Here is an 18,886-nt window from a genome sequence, read left to right as displayed (position 1 = left end):
ACCTAGCCAGCTGGTCTTCTAGGAGGGAAACACTTACACCAGTCCGGTATAGATCTCTCTGGCAGGACATGTGCATCGCTGAACAATGGCTACGAAAGCACGAAATTACATCAATTCTCAATGCAGCTTCGCCCTGCTGCAACCTGCCGTGAAATACCGCAGTCGACTCCGGTGAAGACTGGTTACGACCCCGGGCCCTGACAGGATGGGGGAGTGGAGAGATCACGCACATCCGGGCCTGCATGCTACCCCTTTCCTGCCGTGTCTTGGCTTCTAGGAGTGTTGCATTGCGAGGTTTGGCCGGGGAGAGTGCAGCTTACCTTTCTTGAATGCGAGGGCCAATGGCAGTTGAGTCTGAGGCGGATGGCGTGGTGGCCATCTGGAAAAGTGGAGGGGGTGGGTTGGCAGGATTCCTGCTATATGTGCTCCTACTGTAGAATCCATAGTGGCTGCCTGTCAGATGAAGCTGTACAGTTGATCGTCATTGCTGGTACGGAGTACGTAGTTCGATCTGATCGCTCTCCGCTGCTGGAGAAAGGAGTTCGGCGGCCTCGACTGCCCTATACAGTACTTTTCCCAATGGGCTTGCCTCTAAAATGGTATCTGGTCCCTGATTCATCATCTCCCAAGTCACTTTTTCTCAACCATGAAGTCTCAACCAGAGGGAGTCAAGCTCCGAGGTGTGGAGGGGACCAGCTCCCTACCCCGGAATCGAGCTTCAGCTCCAGCCCAGCCCAACGAGCAGCAGTCATGACATAACCTCAGCTCGGTCCCAAACACCCCCCATTTGTAGCTACCAATCGATCATCACGAATCAGGAGTCATAATCGGGGATTTCTTTGTCTGGCTCGCTTGGCCCACACCGTATCGGGGAAGCCCGAGCCAAAGTTAGGGCGGCATTGAGTTTCTGCGCTGGGGCCACGCGAGCCATGGTGGCCATCCGGAGCTTCCAGGAAGCAATCCAGACTCTTGGATCTCTTCGTTATTTGATCTTCCATAGTTTCGTGTTTTGGTGGCTGGCGGCTTGGACCTCGGATTCCACTTGAGGAGCTCCTCTCCTTCCGCGATTGGGGGAAGAGGTCTCGAGCGGCTGTCGAACCCGCAGGTTGAACGAGCTCAGTGAACTCCTACTCATTATTGAATGATCAGAGCTTGACCTAGGCGTAGTTGAAAGCTCTCATAATTTGAACTGTACTGTATGGGATTTTGACCAAAGTACTTGATCGATTTTGGGCAGACGGGGTGTGTTCGTGTTCTCAACGCAACGGGTAGGCTATACAAGTATATATGGTAAGCTTGCCCTACACAGACGTCTCCGTATGCACTCCGAGTTTCTGGTTCGACGCTATGCATGGCACAGAAGAGGTTTCGTCCTTTTTCCTGGCCCCTCCATGATGCCAAACATGACCAGTGAGTTGACTCTTATGCTAGCAGCCATCCTCGGATTGATCCGTCTCCATCAGCCCTGGTCTCAATGCGCTCTCCCACTCCCCTGTAGAAGTTGAACCTCATCCCACAGCGTTATCGGGTGTCTTTTCTCCGAGATAACCAGGTCTAGAGCGACTATGAGTGCGATACGATGTAGAAGTAACAATACACGGTATACTCCTCAATGCAATGATCATGAAAAAGACTATGTACATAGTAAGTCCAATAGCAGAAACAAGGTTCGATGAGCTGCGGTCCTCCCGTGAACAGACCAAAGGCGTTCCAGGTCTCAAGAAGCGACTGCTGACCCCGCCGTTGATCTTACGCTTGAAAACTGCAAATGACAGTATGGAGTACATCTCCGGGAGTGATTCCATATAATCAAACCCCAAGCACCCCGGGCCCCTCAAGCTATGCCCAGTCTCGTCTCCAAGCGCTTACTACCTACCACACTCGAAAGCATGATCCTCCTGCCCGTCCGTTCTGCAGAGATTGACCATGCTGTTGTATCTCTCTTTCACCCAGTGCATCATTCTTGAGAGTGTCTTCGCCCCAATAGTCGTGGGTATCATGGGCGCCCGGCTGTGGCTCCGCAAACATCGCCATCGATCCTTTCTGCTGAGTGACTACGTCGTCATCTATTGCATTGTATGTTACTTGGCGGCCTACGCCTGCAAAGTAGCCGCCTTCTGTCTGCTCGACCAGTACTCCACCGGTCCACCGTCTCCGGAGCGCCGCGCAAAGCTATCACTAGCCACCAAGATCTATTTCTGCGGTCCATTTCTCTATGTCAATTTGTATGTATCCGGAGGGAATCTCCTGTTCGACTGCCGGTGCACTGACTGTGCGTCCATGCTAGCGTCTGGGGCCTCAAAGCCGTAGTGCTGCTCTTTATTCAGAACATCTGGGGGGATCTCCCGTGGCCACGGATCTGGATCCGGTTGGCCTGGGTATATCAAGCCCTGACCTATACTGCTACGATGGTCATGTTGGGCTTTCTTTGCACTGGAGTGGGATACAGTCCGGTTTTGACAGGGAAACCAGCAAGTACGTTTCAGAAAGATCCCATTCCCCTTCTCCGGGGAGTGATATCTGGCTAGTTATCACTGACGAGGGAGGATATAATAGTTCACTGTATTACGGCGAATGATTTCCTCCGAATTTACGGCTGTCTCCACGCCTCGAGTGAGATAGTGCTGATTCTGCTTCCCATCCCCTGGTTGATCAAGGTGAAACAACCTTGGAAGAAGTAGGTACATGGGCAAAGAAAACGCGAAAGAATGGCACTAAAGAGACACCACAGACGCATCCTTCTCCTCTGCCTCTTTTCCCTCGGAATCCTCGCCGTCTTCGTCTCTTTAGCCCGCGGCTTTTTCGGTCATATGAGTTATGGAGTCACTACCATCATGAACGTGTCCGAAGGGACCCTGGCGGCCCTGGCGGCCAACCTGCCGACCATGTACAGTCTTCGACACCGGCGACTGCAGCATCATTTTCCCCCATCGTCGTCCGCCACGGATCCGGAGTGTACGATTGCGACTGCGACCATATCTCGCCGCCAATCCCCCGCCCACGTCGTCACCGACAGCCAGATCCTCGCAGACTCCTGGGAGGACAGCGATACGGACGGCCGATCCGAACGCCCGTCGAATACTCGTGTGTCGAGTCAGGGAAGCACGGAGCCTTTGTTTCCACGGCAGATACATCGATGAGTTTGTGTAATGAGCCATTGGTTTCCGACTCTTGGTCCGATCAGTCGATCAGTTGGACTGGATCCAACACTACTTACTATCAGTGTGAACGGGGTGAGAGCGGCAGGCCATGGCTCTTTCAAGCACCCATTATATACGGATGCATCATAGAGTAATCCAATGCACTTGATAGACTCCGATAAGAGCTCCATATTCCGGTGATAAGTAGCCATCATGGGCGCCCGCCTCTTTCGCGCAAATCCCGCCACCAATCCTTCCCTGATCACCAGCCGGTGCACAACCGGCATAACATAACACCACCGGTATGCACAACCTTGGCATCAATGCCTATCTTGATACATAAGCCACACCGTTGTGGCACAGATCGATCCGTTATCTACTGATATGCAACGTAAATGGCTGCCTGTCGCTGGACGGAGTAAAACGACGAATGAACAGCGGGCGTGGCAGCCACACGGAGTCGAATTAGTCTCCCTATGCTCTGACTGGCCAGGGAGGCTATCGGAGTCCGATGCTTACTCGGAGATGCTTCCCTATGATACGAGATATGATGGAAGTCGACTTCCCTATTTAAAGTGAAGTTCAGGGCTACTGTCAGGAATATCAGCAAGGCCGGCTGCTCACACACCTAGAAACAAGCTATGGCTTCGTTGTCATCCTCGCAATGCCCACGTACCAGCGATGCTGTATTTGGTCCCCGGGTCAACGTCGCCTGTCGTGCCTTTGACTTTACCGTCTACTTCGAAGATGTGATGCTCGCTTGCTTACCGGCGGCTCTGTTTCTATCACTTCTTCCGATATCAGTTCTGCAGCTCTGGAAGGAGCCTCGTCGCATCCGGAGGTCTACCCGGTTGGCTTTGAAGCTGGTACGTCTGGCTAAAAACGTTCCCATCGTAGAGAAACAACTGAAGTAACTGACAGTCCCAGGTGACCCTTGGGGCACTGCTTGCCTGCCAGATGGGATTCATGGCTCTCCGACGGTCACAAGCACCGTCCGCTCCGCTGGACGCATCTCTCGCAGCCGAGGTCTTGGAGATAGTGGCAACTGCCAGTGCCCTCGGCCTGTCATACCTCAGCCATTGCCGCTCATTCCAACCTTCAACGCTGTTGATAGTATACATGTCCGCTCGCTCCCTGCTTGGACTGGCTCGACTGCGGACGTTGTGGCTCATGCACGCCCCAACCGCGGAGGCAGTCATCTTCACCCTCAGCATCAGTTTCACCGTTTTGTCCCTGGTCCTCGAGTCACTGGGAAAAGCATCCATTCTCGCTCCGCAGACAGCCAAGCCAGCCACGCCGGAAGCATTCAGCGGGTTCTGGAAACGTGCCACATTTGCCTGGCTGGCGGGGACCTTTCGTCAGGGCTACTCCCAGGTGCTCTCCGTGCACGACCTGCCGGATCTTGACCCTCAGTTGAGCAGTGAGGTCGTCAGCAAGCAGCTGCAGGCGGCCTGGTTGCGAACCGGTAATGTCGACTCCTCGTGGAGTGTGGGCCTGCTCTTCTAACCAACCGTGCCGTGTTGGCCCTGCAGAGACGAAAACAGCCAAATGCGCATTGCTGCGCACGACTTTGTATGCTTACGTGACTCCACTCCTTGCCGCAGTGATTCCTCGACTGCTACTCACGGGCTTTACCTTCTGCCAACCGTTTCTGGTGAACGCGACCGTGACGTGGGTCGGAGATGAGAAGGCCGCGCTGGACTCCGGGAAAGGGCTGATTGGGGCATTTGCCATTGTCTACACCGGCATCGCGGTCAGTACAGTATACCCTAACCCTGCCTTCCATCGTGGTTCTTTCGCTCATCGTACGTAAATTGGCCAGGTCTTTACCGCATTGTCCGGCTACCAGACCTTCCGCTTCACTGTGCGCCTGCGTGCTGGGTTGATCTCGCTCATCCACCGCCAGACGGTGCGAACCAGAGCCGTGGATCTGGGGGAAATCACCGCCGTCACTCTGATGGGCACCGACGTGGAGCGGATCGTGACGGGCTTCAAATCGATTCACGATCTCTGGGCCTGTTTGGTGGACATTGGCGTGGCGATCTTCCTCCTTGCGCGACAGCTGGGAGTGGCGTGTCTGGTTCCTGCTGTGATGATTGTGGGTGTGTTTCCATCTACGTCCTTTGAATTCAATCCAGACGTGTACTGTATGTACTAGACGGGAATTAATGCATCGCAGTCTTCTTCGGCTGCACCTTCAAGCTCTCGGCCGTCAGCAACACCGCCCAGCGCGCCTGGATCGAGAAGGTCGAAGAGCGCATCAAATTCACCTCCTATGCCGTGGAGAACATCAAATCCGTCAAGATGCTGGGCCTGTCGCTGCAGATGTCTTCCATCATCGCAGGCCTGCGGTATGCCGAGGTGGCGGCCTCTACAGTGTTTCGGAAGCTGTTGATCGGCAGCGTCGTGCTGTGTAAGTGCTGGCGATCTTTGACAAGAATCATGTTGGATAGTAAGCTGATGCGATATCGCGTTTAGCCAACACCCCGTCTGATTTGGCCCCGATGGCGACATTCACCCTCTACGTGATCATTGCTCTGGTCAAGCATGACCACTCCATTCTGGCCGCCAAAGCGTTTACCTCGATCTCCTTGATTTCACTGATGACGACGCCCATGTTGGCCTTCATCCAGTCGGTCCCGGCTGTGGTGGAGTGCCTGGGCTGTTTTGATCGGATCCAGGAGTATTGCAGCATGTCGCAGACAACTCCTGACTCTGAGCGTCCCGCACCGCCAGACCGCGAAGGGATTCCTCTGCGCTCCGTGAAGAAACCAGCAGCACACCAGCAGGGGAGCGCGATCGAGCTCACCGGCCAAAGCGTCTGCTGGGGACAATCAGCGGACCCGGTGCTTCGCGACGTCTACTTGCAGATCCCACGTGGAGCCATCACGATGATTGTTGGACCGATCGGCAGCGGAAAGACGACGTTGATCGAGAGTATACTAGGCGAGACGATACTCGTTGGAGGGGAGGTACACAGAGATACCTCCTCAATCGCTTATTGCTCCCAGACAGCGTGGCTGCAGAGCCAGACCATCCGCCAAAACATTCTAGGGTCGAATCCGATGGAGGTGACGTGGTACGCGACGGTGATTAGGGCTTGTGCGCTCGAGGGGGATCTGGGGCGACTGCCACGCGGCGATCAGACCCCAGTGGTCAGCAATGGGTTAACCCTCAGCGGGGGCCAGAAGCAACGCATTGTAGGTTCCCGCCAAAATGGGGGGGAGTGGCGGCATTGGCACTGACCAGCGGTTCGGTCTTAGGCGTTGGCACGAGCGCTATACCGTCGGGCTAGACTCGTCCTGCTCGATGATATCTTCAGTGGCATCGACGCCACAGCCACGGAGCACATCGCCCGCAGCCTGCTCGGGGCGGGGGGTCTCTTGCGCACGTTAGAGACTACGGTCGTGCTTGCAACCCATTCCGGTACGTGATCGATGTCGTTATTGGAACCGAACTCACCCAGCTGCATATAGGATTCCTTCTCCAATTCGCCGACTATGTGGTCATGCTCCGCGACGGCCGAGTCAGTGAACCCAGCACCCTTCCCTCCCTCACGCAGCGGAGCGACTTTGTGCGCAGTCTTCAAACTGCAGTGGCCGAAACTTCTAGTATTGATACTAGTGACTCCAGTCACGACTCGGCCGAGCGTGCGGTGACGGATACGCACAACAATGATGCTCACGCTCGAGACTCGACAAGGGAAGACTCCCTCCAAGGCCTGAGTCGACAGACTGGAGACTTTGCTGTGTACGCCTATTACGCCTCTGCAGCAGGCCGCCGGAACATTGTCCTGGCACTATTGTTTGCTTTTATGTGGGCTTTCTTCCACGAATTCCCGAGTGCGTGGAACCCCATTTCCGCTCTTGTTGACGGGGGCCTCATCGCTGACAATCCAGTACAGCGGTATGGCTGGACTGGTGGACGGCAGCGAACGAGAGAAGCCCTAATTCGCAGGTGGGGATGTACTTGGGGGTGTACATCTTCTTTGGCCTGGGCGGAGCGGCGTTGCTGGTGGCTACTTGCTGGCATGTTTGCCCTCTGCCTGCTTACTGTTGACTGGATCTGATATAGAGGATAGGATCTTCATTGTGACCATCATCTCGCGTTCTGCGATCAAGCTGCACGACAACGTGTTGACCAGCACCTTTCGCGCCCCGTTCCAGTTCTTCCACGATGCAGACATTGGCAGTATCACCAATCGGTCAGAGAGCTCTTTACCAACCCTCCAGGCAATGCCAGTATGTCCCAGCGCTAACCCGAGATGCGTCCAACAGATTCAGCCAGGACATGGATCTCATCGACATGCGACTCCCCATCGAAGCTCTCAACGTGATCGCCAGTAAGACGCCCTCCACCCCACTCCAGATCCTCCTTGAGTCGAACTGACAAAGACCGGGGGGCAGTGCTCTCCACCTGCCTCGTGAAACTCGTCATCCTCGCCGTCTTCGCCAAGTACCTCACCATCGCCATCCCCTTCGCCGGGGCCATCGTCTACCTCACGCAGAAATTCTACCTCCGCACCTCCCGCCAGCTGCGATTCCTCGACATCGAAGCCAAAGCCCCCCTCTACACCCACTTCCTGGAGCTGGTTAGCGGCGCCGCCACCATCCGCGCGTTCCGCTGGCACGAGCGCGTCGACGCCGCCTGCATCGCCCTCCTGAACCTCTCGCAGCGGCCGGTGTATCTGCTCTACTGCGTGCAGCAGTGGCTGGGCTTTGTGCTGGATATGCTGGTGGCCATGCTGGCCGTGCTTCTCGTCGCGACGGTGGTCTTGCTCCGCGACAAGTTCGCTCCCGGCGCGGTCGGCGTCGCGCTGGTCATGGTCATGACGTTCAATCAGACCTTGATGTATCTCGTCAAGTACTGGACGCAGATGGAGACTTCCATCGGGGCGGTGTCGCGCGTGAAGGCCTACGCTGCGACGACGGCGCCCGAGGAGCGCGCGTCGGCGCAGCGGCTGCTGCCGGCGCAGTGGCCGGGGAAGGGGGCGATTCGGTTGCGTCATGTGGTGGCTAGTCATGCGTGCGTTAACGACGGGAATTGCTGGGTGCGCAGCGAGATGGAAGCGAGTGATTTTGCTAACGCATGCGTGCAGACCGGATTCCACCCCCGTGCTCCGGGGCATCACCATGTCGGTCCACCCCGGCGAGAAAGTCGCCATCTGCGGCCCATCTGGTAGCGGGAAGACGACACTGATTCTCGCGCTGCTGCGCATGGTCGAGCTCCGGGAGGGCGCGGTGAGCATCGATGCCCACGATCTCCTCGCCTATCCGCGAGAGGAGATCCGGGCGAAGCTGAATGTGATCACGCAGGAACCGTTCCTCATGACGGGGACGGTGCGGTTCAACATCGACCCGTTCCAGACGGCATCGGACGAGGCGATCATCAGAGCCCTGCAGAGACTTCGCTTGAGGGATAGGGTTGAGAAGGAGGGGGGACTAGACATGACGATGAAGCCGACTTCCTGGTCGGTGGGACAGCGGCAGTTGCTGTGTCTTGCGCGGGCGATGGTTCGGAAAGGTAGGGTGTTGATTCTTGATGAAGCTACGAGCAGGTATGTCCCCCCCCCGCCTCCCCTCAGCCCCTTGGCTATGGCAGGCACTATAGCAGTTAGACGGTGCTGATGACGGCGGGTAGTGTCGATCATGAAACGGAAGATATCATGCAGGAGGTCATCGAGACGGAGTTTGCATCTCACACGGTGTTGGCGGTGATGCATCGTCTGCGGCTGATCCATCGGTATGATCGCGTGGCAGTGTTGAAGGCCGGGGCTTTGGTAGAGCTGGATACTCCTGCTGCGCTGCTGGCAAGGGCTTCGTTATTTCGACAGCTCTACCAGTCAGGGACGGGGGGCAAGACGGAATGATTGCTGGCGTGTGATTTTTTAGAATAGGGAATGGTATGATATATTGTACATCCATAGGAGTGTTGCATGCGACAGCATAGATCTTGCAATCGACGGTAAGAGATTGAATAAGAGAAGCCCCCGCCTCCTCCCTGCAAAATGTACCACTGCCTGTTATCATGTGGCGACTCAGTACTACTAGCGGATTGAAATACGACTCTGCTAAAGCGCCATACCGGCTGTGATGGTACAATCTGACAATCAATGCAAAGAGACTATCGGAACGTCATATCACTTCAGCTTCGGAACCGCCAAAGCAAACACATTGCTCGGATCGTACTTTTCCTTCAGCCCCCCGACAGCATCTGCGAATTCGCCAAACAGCTTCTGCAGCCGGTCCTCCGCACACATCTTCTGATCCCCCTCATAGTGCAACGAGACATAAGCGCCCGGGAGCAGGTTCTGCGCCTCCGTGCCGTGCACCTGCGCCAACGTCTCCGAGGCCCACTGCTCGGCCGCCTCCTTCTTCCCCTCGGCGACCACGCACCCCAGAATCTCCAACATGAAATGCGGCTCTCGCGCAGCAAAGACCGAGTCCCTCTTGGAGGTGGCGGACGGCCCGCGCAGCTCGTGGATGGAGAGCATGGTGGCCGGGTCGGCGGGCATGCGCTCCAGACTCTGACCGATCACCTCCGCCAGCTCGGGGGTGAGACGACGCACGTTAGCGGTGCGGCTGGACCCGTACACGCTGGTGGGCACCATCGCCCCGTTGCCGCGGTACCAGTCGGGGATGCTGGTGGGCGCGACCGTGTTCATTATGGGGATGCCCAGATGCGCGATCCGGTCGGCCCAGCGACGGCCCTCGTCCAGATCCTCGCCGCTCCACACAAAAATCGTCCCGAAGAGTCGGCCGGGGGGCGCGTTGATTGCGAACTGCTGCACCGCGAGCTCGTCGGGGAGGCCCTCGCTCTGGAGGCTGTGGAATGCGGCGTTGAATTCGACAAAGGTCTTGCGGATGTTGGACGATTCGAACATGATTACGCCGGAGAGAAGCTGGAGATTTATTTCCCGTCGGCTGTTAGCCTTTCCCGGTATGGAGGGGCCGGACGATCGACTCACCTTCTTCATCTCATACACGCGAACTCTCACCTCCACAATCGCCCCGAAAGCCCCCCCAGCCCCCTTGATCCCCTGCAACAGTCCCTCCTCCTTGTCGGTGTCCACACACATCCCATCCGCCTTGACCACTTTGGCCCCCAGGATCTGATCCACTCCTAGTCCCCAGTGCGGCGTAAACAGTCCGTATCCGCCATACGTACTCCAGCCCACGTATCCCACGTCGGCAATGGATCCGGTGGGGGTGAACAGACCTTCCTTCCACAGCGTCTCACCCAGTTTCCCCTGCAGGATGCCGCCGCCAACGGTGGCGGACTTGCGATCGGGGGCGATGCGCACGGAGTCGAAGCCGCGGAGGTCAATGAGGAGGGCGTCGTGGTGGAGGGCCTTGCCTTCGATGTTGTGGCCCCCTGCGCGAAAGGTGAAGGGAATATTGTAGGTGCGGCAGATGTGGATGAGGGCGCCGACGTCGGCGAAGGTGCGCGGTTTGACGGCGGCGAGCGGGATGTGGCTTTTGCTGCGGCCGGCGTTCCAGACGGCGATTTCGTCGGCGAAGGATGGGGAGGTGCGCGGGGTGTATTGAACGGCGGGGTGGGAGGAGAGCCATGTTTCTAGTATGGTGAGCTGTGAATCCGTCATTGTGGGGGTGTTTAGTTGTGTGTCTGATGGTGATGACGCTAGTGATGATGATGGTGCTGAGGATGGTGTGCACTGGTGGTGGTGTAGTGAAGAATAAGGTAGTTAGTAGAAGACAGGAATCTGAGGGGATGGGGATGGAGAGCAAGAGGAGATCCAAGCTATTTATTATAAGGTCCCGAACATAATAGCGGGGGAACAACCGTCACTTCCAGAGAGAGAGAGTGTGTGTGTTACAATCCACCATCAGTTCTTTGTTTCCCGACCATTCATTGTCAGAAACCCCTGGTTCCCCTGGTGGGGTCAAGCAGAACACAAAGCAGAGTGACTTGACAATTCAACAGCCAAAGCAAAACATTCAGCCCCCAAATGGCATCGTACTATAGTACTGCATCGACCCACAGGCGACTCCACAGTTGCACTCTCCGACTCGCCGAGGGTTAGTGCAGCCTACCGCGTTGATTCCTACAGGTGCAACTGCACTTACGTCGTATACTACGGAGTATAGTCCGAATCTCGCCCGTTCTGGGCTTCTATGGATCGACATGCTGCTACAAGTCGCAAGTGCTACAAAAGCGCAGTCAAGTGCATATGCAGACCCTCAATCTTGACGCGCATAACACCAACCCGGGACGTTGTGGGCACGCGCCTGGGCATGATTTTCCGGTTCGCCGGCTGCGGGGTTTGGACTGGCATTCCAATCGTCTCCTGCTGTTGGATCTGGTGGAGCTGGCAGAGCTCCAGCAAATGACAGCTACCAGAGGCGGTCTGTAGCTAAATTAGTGGAGTCTGAAGATGAGCTGTGTGGAATGAGACTCGCCGATTTATTGTGATTGATGGATTATCACCAAAGGATGAAAGGACAGGAATGCGTGTTGTTGATGCGCGGCACCTCGGAATGGGGGAGAGAGAAATGATGTATGATGTCAAAACGACAAACGATAAGCCCCGCTGTAGGGAGCCCCACAACAACCAACACTGCAACTCGCTACGGCCGCTTCTTCGGGCCAAACACGCAGTCATTAGAGACTCGATCTTCATGATCATGCAGATTCGTGTTAAATATCTTGCTACAAGAACGTCCAACTCCTGTCTTCGACAGTACCACACTATTGGAGATGCTCACCCCCATTTGGACAAGAGATATTTACTCTCAAGCGCTGGAGTCAACGCCAAATGCGGAGACTTGGCATAGATAATAACTAATGAATGGCTTGGTATTAGATGACTATTGACAATTAACTTGACTAGTTAACTCGCACTATAACTATGGAACCTCTATGGAACATTCCTCCACCCCATAGGAGCTCACTATTACGACTGCGAGGTGTAGTCCACGGTGTGGCGCATTAGTTCCCCGTGGGAACCCTTCCCAAGCTTACCTGCAGGCCAAGAAATGAGCTGGGCTGACATGGGCAAACATCACCGGACGGGCAAATGGGATGCGAGCATTCCGGCACGAGGAATGTGCTACATCCCAATAAAAAGTGGTAATCGTTGAGGTTATTGAGGGCAGGGTCTTGGCTGGCTTTTTTCATACCAATCCCAACCAACATCGATTCTAGACGACGTGAGGGGAAGCCGACCGTCACGGTATTCAGGCATGACAATAGTCCAGGCTTCCTGACTGCATGTAGATCATCCTCGTCATCTTCCAATCGAAGTAAGATGGTTCCCAGAAAATGGGATCGCACGATGCAGGGAGTCATACCATGTCCGAATGACCCCTCCATGCATGACGGTAATACTAATACCGGTGAGCCCCCGCCATTTCTTCCCTTCACCAACAACCAACATAACCTCTCATGCTACTATTGCGCAACGACATGGCACCTCGCAGAGCACTCTTCATCATCGATATTCAAAAAGAACTTGCAGTCGACTCCAAAACGCGAGTTCCACATGCGGATCGAGTGATCGCCTCCGCCGAGGGAATCCTCGAGGCCGCCCGGTCGGTCATCGATTCCCATCGCGAAAACAACCAACTCTCGCCATGGGCCATCTACTTCATCCAGCATGAGGACTCGCCGGAAAAGGGCACATTGGTGCGCGGCAGCGAGCCGTGGGAACTGGCGTTTACTCCCCGCGTGGATGTCGAGGAAGAGATCGTCATCGCGAAGAAGACTGGTGAGGCTCGTATCACCAGAGATCGGATGATGATCTTGTTAACATCGCATTCGAACATGCTAGGCAACACATTCGAGTCAAATCCCACCCTCGCCGCTCGACTCCGCAACGCCGATGTCAGCGAAGTCGTGGCCCTGGGGCTGCAGAGCGACAAATGCGTGGAAGCGACCTGCCAGGGTGCGCTGGCGGCGGGATTTCGCGTCACTCTTCTCGCTGGCGCGCACTCGACTTACGACTCGGATGGTAAGACCGCGATAGAGATTGAGCGCGAGGTTGAACGGCGGTTGTCGACTCGGGGGGCGCGTGTCCTGCGATGGGAAGAGGCGGTCTCGCAGTGGGTGCAGAAGCGTGGGTAGACCTTTTTCGGGCGGGTCTTTGCATGGGGTTCTTATTCGTTATACTTTCTAAAGTCAAGGATCTGATTCAAGCCTTCCTTCTCCTGTCGATGATAGATCCAGGTGTTGGTGGTGACAATCCAAATAGAAGAAGCTTCTCAGCTTTGTGGAAAAGTTGTGCAAAGTTATGCATGACTAAGCTGCATATGCCTAGCACAGTAGCATATCTTCCCCTAATATGGCAGGTGTCCCGGTGGCAAGCTTGCCGCGCCTGGGCGCTCCACATGGAATCATCATCCATTCTGCTTCCATTCCTCCTCAACTACGCATGGCAACTACACTCTCTCGCTCAGCGTCCCACACACATGGGATTCTTAGTGGATCTGATCAAATTATCTGATGCAAGCTCCCCGCAACAAAGTTCTGAGCGCATGTCAGCGTTGCCGACGCCAGAAGCTCAAGGTTAGCCCATGGTGGGGAAGCCTTGGTCTGTGAAACACTGTGTTGATAGAGTCCCCAGTGCGATGTTCAGCGACCATGTACCCTGTGCGTCAGAGCTGGTGCGCGTTGCTCACCAGGGCCGACTACTCGTTGGAGGCCTTATCGACCGCGGGCGTCCGATTCACCCCGTGATCCCCTGCCCGTGCCGTCGCCGGCTATGCAAGAAAACAGCCAACATGCAGCTCAGGAGGCTATAGAACCGCCAGAGCTTGGCAGAGTACCAAACCAGGATGAATGCTGGGACTCAAGTTCGACGCTTTCTCTAGTGGATGGGGTAAAATCCGTGTTTGGCCCGATCAAGAACTCAGGCTGAAATGTGTAGGCGTTCCAATTGCACAACACGACGATGCCACGAGATCGTACCACAACTGCTATTCCAGGTAGTCATCTACGACAGGATAGCTCACTAAGCCCTCACGCCGCAGGTGACGCATTATCTTCATCACGCAGAACTCCGTCCTCTTCTGCGCGACGATATCCTCGTAGCGGCTTGTCTTTGCCTGCCTCCGAGCTGCAGTCTCTATTACCCTCATTCGAAGCAGCCAGCTTGCTCGTCGACACATATTTTGACCGCGCTCACTGGTTCATGTTGATTTTCCAACAGGATGAGTTTCGTCAGCGATGGCCAAAACTCTATCAACGCCATACCGGACGGGCACCGCCTTTGGTATCCAACACCGCATTTTTGAGCACATTCCTCGTGGTCATTGCGATCGGGCTCCATTACGTTGGTTCCTATCGGCAATCACTGCTCGCTAAACACGGCATCGATCCAAGTCTGAAAGACCGCATCTTGTCCTGCGTGAGGGCTAAGTTATTGGATGTTATGTCGCTCGGTTCCTTAGAAGCCGTGCAGACCTGCGTTCTTCTCGGAACCTACTACTTGTATCATGGCTCTCCCCGTCTTGCGTGGCCTGTGTGCGGTTGTGGACTTCGAATCGGGCAAGCCTTGCACCTCCACCGGCGTGTCAGCCCTTCTGGGTGTTCTGGTTTTCGTCAGCAGTATGAAACTAGGAAGCGGTGTTGGTGGGCGATTTACGAGATTGAAACCTTTTCAGCAGTCGTGTATGGTTATCCCCACAGCATCTGGGACGCTGACTGTGATGTGGAGCCATTAGACCCTTCAGCAAAGGTGCAGGCTGCGGGGAGCGCTGGTTCATCCGATGAAGCTGCGGGGCGCAGAACAACGTTGCTGTCTTACAAATGCCTCATGTCGGAGCTATCAGTATTGACAAAAGCCGCATTGGGAGAGCTGTATCGCACCAGTACTTCCTCGACAGATGACGGGAGACCATACAGATCTCGTGCAGACTTGCAGGATACCATACAGGAAGTGATGAGGTTGAGCGATCGCTTGCGGCAGTGGCAAGCCAGACTTCCCTCTGAGCTTCAATGGGATCGAGTGTGCGATCGGGTCAATTATTCGACACCTGAGGAAGTCGATCGTGATGTCGGGGCGTCGGGGCCGCGGTTCGAGAATCACATCTATCAGCTGCAGGCTATGGCTCTCATGCTGGCCTATGAGATTGCCATCATACTCGTACACCGACCACTGCTATCCTACAAGCTTCGGAAGAAGAATGAGCCCGGTGTCTTTCCAGGCGATTCTGGGCGAGCTGATCAATCCACATCGAATCCCTTCACCGCCTCGTTGGACGCATGTCGTGCTGCGGCGCTCAGGATGTCTTCCATCCAGTCGAGTCCAATTCTCAACCTTGTCGCTGAAACCTATGCTGCTACATTTGTCAGTATACATACTTTCACTGCCGGAGTTACGTTGGGCATCCTGTGCAGCATGGACCCTCTAAACTCGGAATCAGGTGTTTCCAAACTAGCCCTCCAGAAGGTTATGGCAATCCAGGAGGCCTTGAAATCACGATCTGTGGTTGCGGAGCAGGGCCTGGACATTCTTCAGCGACTGACTAAACTGGTGATGCAAAAAGAATTGGATGTCTTGCTTGGTAGAAGTAGTTATCCAGCGTCTGCGCAGTCAGACCCGACGGTAGGATTTTCCAATCACCCCCTGGTGGGAAACCCACCAGAGCCCTCTGAAGCCGACGCATCTCATCTCGACAATTCGAGGGAAACGACGGGAATCGATGATTCCACCGATACCATCTCAAGTTGGGAAGACGTTCTCTACATGAATGATCCTGCGCTGACTGAGGCACTACATGATTTCGATCAAGGTTGGATTAGCTTTACGTGCCTTCATACTCGAAGACTGACATGTTATTTAGCATTACTATCTTATGCGCCTCAATCTCAGGCAGAATCGGAAGAACCGTCAGGAAACCCAGTCTTGTGGCCAGCGACTCTCGATGGCTTCCCTATACTACAGCAGACATGGCTCTGGGATATCGACAACGATCTTGCTTTTGGCATAGATCCTACACATTCTCCTCCGCCATCGGCTTGAACGAGACCTCGACGGGCTCATTCCCGATTCCACGCCTCCGGGCCTCTTCCAGAATCGCGACCGTTGCTGTCGCACCAATGCGAGTCGCCCCCAGGCTCATGACATGCAGCAGATCATCCAGCGTTCTCACTCCGCCCGCCGCCTTGATCTGCACCTTTTCCCCAGATTTCTCCCTCATGAGCTTAAGCGCCTTGACCGTCGCGCCCTTGTAGTTATACGCGCCATCCTTCTGCTTGACAAACCCGTACCCTGTGGAGGTCTTGACGAAAGCCACATTGAGCTGCGTGCAGATCTCACACAGCCGGGCGATATGCTCCGACTGCAAGTAATCGTTTTCGAAGATGACTTTCAAGATTGCACCGTGGGCAGTGACGGCCTCGTTGATCTGGCGTATCTCGTCCGTGACGTACTCCCAGTCCCCGCCGAGGATCTTGCCCACGTTCACGACCATGTCGATCTCCGCGCCGCCCGCTTTGGCTGCCGCGGTGGCTTCGAGGACCTTGATTTCGGTGGTGCTGTTCCCGTGCGGGAAGCCGATGACGGGGCAGATCAGAACGTCGGATCCGGCGAGTACTTGCTTTGCGAGGGGGATGGCGTAGGGCTTGACGCAGGCGGTGGCGACGTGGTTGTCTCGGGCGATCTTGAGGCCCGCCTGGAGGTCAGCGTCTGTCATGGTGGGGTGCAGGAGGGAGTGGTCGATCATTTTCGCCAGCTGAGGCAGGGTCACGGTGATGGTGCTAGACATCTTGAGTTGCTTTCACTAGGTGTTCTGTATGGGGCTGCTGTGGTTGGTTTGGTGTTTTCTTGGTCAGGTAGTAAGGAGTATTTATATCCATCCTGTGAGAATTGGGATACAGCGCATCCGGCGGAAGACCTTCCTAATTCGGTAAGTCTTTCCATCGGCGCAGTCTGCAACCTGTTTGCCCCACGGGGAAGCGGCTTAGGGCTCGGCAAGAACTCCGCAGCATTGATCGACATGATTACCATAAGCCAAATCTACCCAAGTCGTTCGAGAACAGCTTGCCAAATAGCCACCCTGTATTCCACCCAAGGATCTCGATCGATCTGCCTCAGCCAGGAAACTTTCCTAGTTGCCTCTTGGACCCTTCTATCTTACTAATCCCCAAGTCGAGCAACCCCGACTTGGCGTCGTCTCTACAACCAGATGCGGATGCAGCACGCGCCCCTTCTTGGTAATCATTCCAAATCGCTGATAGAGGGCAAGTGCCTGAGGACAAACAAAGGTCTGGACCACTGCCCCAGGGATTACCAATGGAAAGGATGAAGGGGGAGCACCAACTTAACCACGGGTGAACCCTATAAGCAATGGTCATGACATCACGACTCGCAGCCAAGCTCTTTGTCCCACGTTTTCCCTCTGTGTAGCCAGCGGAGAAGGATTCCTTCCCCAACTCTATTGTCGGATCCGAGCATTGTAGCAACAAGAATCAAGCACATACTACAATAAGAATGCCTGCATCCCTGTCTGTCAACACCATCTCACCCACCCCCTGGCCCATTTGAACAATAAGAATAACAACACAACATGCGAGCATGTCGTTCGAACACATCCTCCCCCGATCCCTGGAAGACGATGAAACCAGGGATCTGTACGAAGCCTACGAGATCGAGCTGCACAACTCGGCGGGGGGCTCCATCCGCTTCGGGGACTTGATCGCTGGGAAGGGGTTGAATATCACGACGCTGGTGATTTTCAGTTTGTTGCCCTCCCTCGCTTTACACTGTTAATTGCTTGAACCGACCCTAGCAACACGGCCTTGCCCCATCCACATACCCACCCACCACTATCAAGTCCTTAATACTAACAACCTTCAAGTCCGCCACTTCTTCTGCATCTACGACCAAGACTACGTCCGCAACGTCTCCCACCACCTGACCGACAACCTCCTCAGTACCCTCCCACAAACCGGTCCCTCGCAGGTCATCATCATCGGTTGCGGCGACCCCGCGCGCATCGTGCCCTACGTCGCCGAGACCGCTGCTAAATTCCCCGTGTACACCGACCCGACAGGGCGCATCTACTCGAAGTTGCATATGAAGCGCACTGTGGATGGCATCACGCGTCCGCCGGCGTACACGGAGGTCTCGTTTGTGCGGGCGTTGGGGCGTACCCTCAGACAGATGTTTTCAGCGGGCGGTCTGTTGAGGGCGTTTCGTGGCGGGCCGTGGAATCTGAATGGGGGGGAGTGGGTGTTTCGTGGGGGTAGGTGCGTGTATATGCATCGCATGGAGAGTTTGGGGGATCATTTGACGGCGCATCAGTTGCTGGAGGTTTTGGAGCAGGAGGGGAGTGGGAAGGGGTGATTTGGGGTATAGGTCTTGAGTAGGTGGACTGGGTTGAGAACATATTATACATCCCCGATGCATGTTTTGGATTCTGAGGGTTCGAGCCATCGGTCGGTTCTTTTGCGTTGTGAAGGTCTAGAAATGTGCGTGATAGCGCTTGTGTAGATTCATGATGTACTACTAGACAGGTTCTTCACGCAACTTATCAAAGGTTTGTGACAAAATCAAGGCAGAAAGACCTTTGCTTGGACGCACGATGGTTTCACTACTGCAGGGACAGCTTCTAGCGCCAGGAGAGCTTAGAGAAGTAAGGTACAATACGTGCCTCTGAGCATGAATCAAGGGAATCAGGGCCAGGCAACCCTATATCAAGGGAGCAAATGAACCAAGGGACGAAGATATGGTATCTCTTCCACCCCCAGTCTACTTTGGGTGAAGAATAATACAACCTGAAACT

At 55.1% G+C, this 18,886-nt stretch overlaps 7 protein-coding genes across 7 annotated transcripts; 6 read left to right on the top strand and 1 right to left on the bottom strand.

The window, feature by feature from the left end:
* Positions 1–1,403: 1,403 nt before the first annotated feature.
* Positions 1,404–3,140, top strand: BP01DRAFT_369540 (uncharacterized protein; the record flags this gene model as incomplete). The annotated part of the gene is made up of 6 exons (XM_025576555.1): positions 1,404–1,410; positions 1,586–1,644; positions 1,954–2,225; positions 2,288–2,475; positions 2,557–2,677; positions 2,732–3,140. 6 exons carry the CDS (start codon positions 1,404–1,406, stop codon positions 3,138–3,140), a joined length of 1,056 nt encoding a protein of 351 aa, XP_025426830.1.
* Positions 3,141–3,781: 641 nt separating this feature from the next.
* Positions 3,782–9,009, top strand: BP01DRAFT_419146 (putative ABC multidrug transporter; the record flags this gene model as incomplete). The annotated part of the gene is made up of 14 exons (XM_025579384.1): positions 3,782–4,006; positions 4,068–4,605; positions 4,673–4,893; positions 4,963–5,242; positions 5,320–5,553; positions 5,619–6,340; positions 6,404–6,566; positions 6,617–6,982; positions 7,045–7,147; positions 7,222–7,344; positions 7,418–7,482; positions 7,547–8,165; positions 8,239–8,697; positions 8,781–9,009. 14 exons carry the CDS (start codon positions 3,782–3,784, stop codon positions 9,007–9,009), a joined length of 4,347 nt encoding a protein of 1,448 aa, XP_025426829.1.
* A 13-nt stretch (positions 9,010–9,022) lies between these two features.
* On the bottom strand, positions 9,023–11,175 carry BP01DRAFT_329020 (FAD-binding oxidoreductase). The gene is made up of 2 exons (XM_025572971.1): positions 10,108–11,175; positions 9,023–10,041 (listed from the first exon to the last, which is right to left on the bottom strand). Exons 1-2 carry the CDS (start codon positions 10,741–10,743, stop codon positions 9,280–9,282), a joined length of 1,398 nt encoding a protein of 465 aa, XP_025426828.1. The 5' UTR covers positions 10,744–11,175; the 3' UTR covers positions 9,023–9,279.
* A 1,391-nt stretch (positions 11,176–12,566) lies between these two features.
* On the top strand, positions 12,567–13,223 carry BP01DRAFT_307255 (Isochorismatase hydrolase; the record flags this gene model as incomplete). The annotated part of the gene is made up of 2 exons (XM_025572282.1): positions 12,567–12,867; positions 12,931–13,223. 2 exons carry the CDS (start codon positions 12,567–12,569, stop codon positions 13,221–13,223), a joined length of 594 nt encoding a protein of 197 aa, XP_025426827.1.
* Positions 13,224–14,049: 826 nt separating this feature from the next.
* On the top strand, positions 14,050–16,122 carry BP01DRAFT_307275 (transcription factor domain-containing protein; the record flags this gene model as incomplete). The annotated part of the gene is made up of 2 exons (XM_025572285.1): positions 14,050–15,892; positions 15,944–16,122. The coding sequence occupies 2 exons, from the start codon at positions 14,050–14,052 to the stop codon at positions 16,120–16,122; spliced, it is 2,022 nt and encodes a 673-aa protein (XP_025426826.1).
* On the top strand, positions 15,746–16,914 carry BP01DRAFT_426786 (uncharacterized protein; the record flags this gene model as incomplete). Its single annotated transcript, XM_025579814.1, has 2 exons — positions 15,746–15,892; positions 15,944–16,914. A coding segment is annotated over exon 2 (687 nt), but the record flags the coding sequence as incomplete, so codon positions are not given.
* Positions 16,915–17,676: 762 nt separating this feature from the next.
* Positions 17,677–18,447, top strand: BP01DRAFT_350417 (peroxiredoxin-like family protein; the record flags this gene model as incomplete). Its single annotated transcript, XM_025573793.1, has 2 exons — positions 17,677–17,839; positions 17,990–18,447. 2 exons carry the CDS (start codon positions 17,677–17,679, stop codon positions 18,445–18,447), a joined length of 621 nt encoding a protein of 206 aa, XP_025426824.1.
* Positions 18,448–18,886: the final 439 nt, after the last annotated feature.

The sequence above is a fragment of the Aspergillus saccharolyticus genome, assembly GCF_003184585.1.
Source record: "Aspergillus saccharolyticus JOP 1030-1 unplaced genomic scaffold BP01scaffold_58, whole genome shotgun sequence".
Taxonomy (NCBI): Eukaryota; Fungi; Ascomycota; class Eurotiomycetes; order Eurotiales; family Aspergillaceae; genus Aspergillus; species Aspergillus saccharolyticus.
The sequence above is the reverse complement of the archived record's forward strand: the minus strand, read 5'-3'. Positions and strand labels throughout refer to the sequence as shown.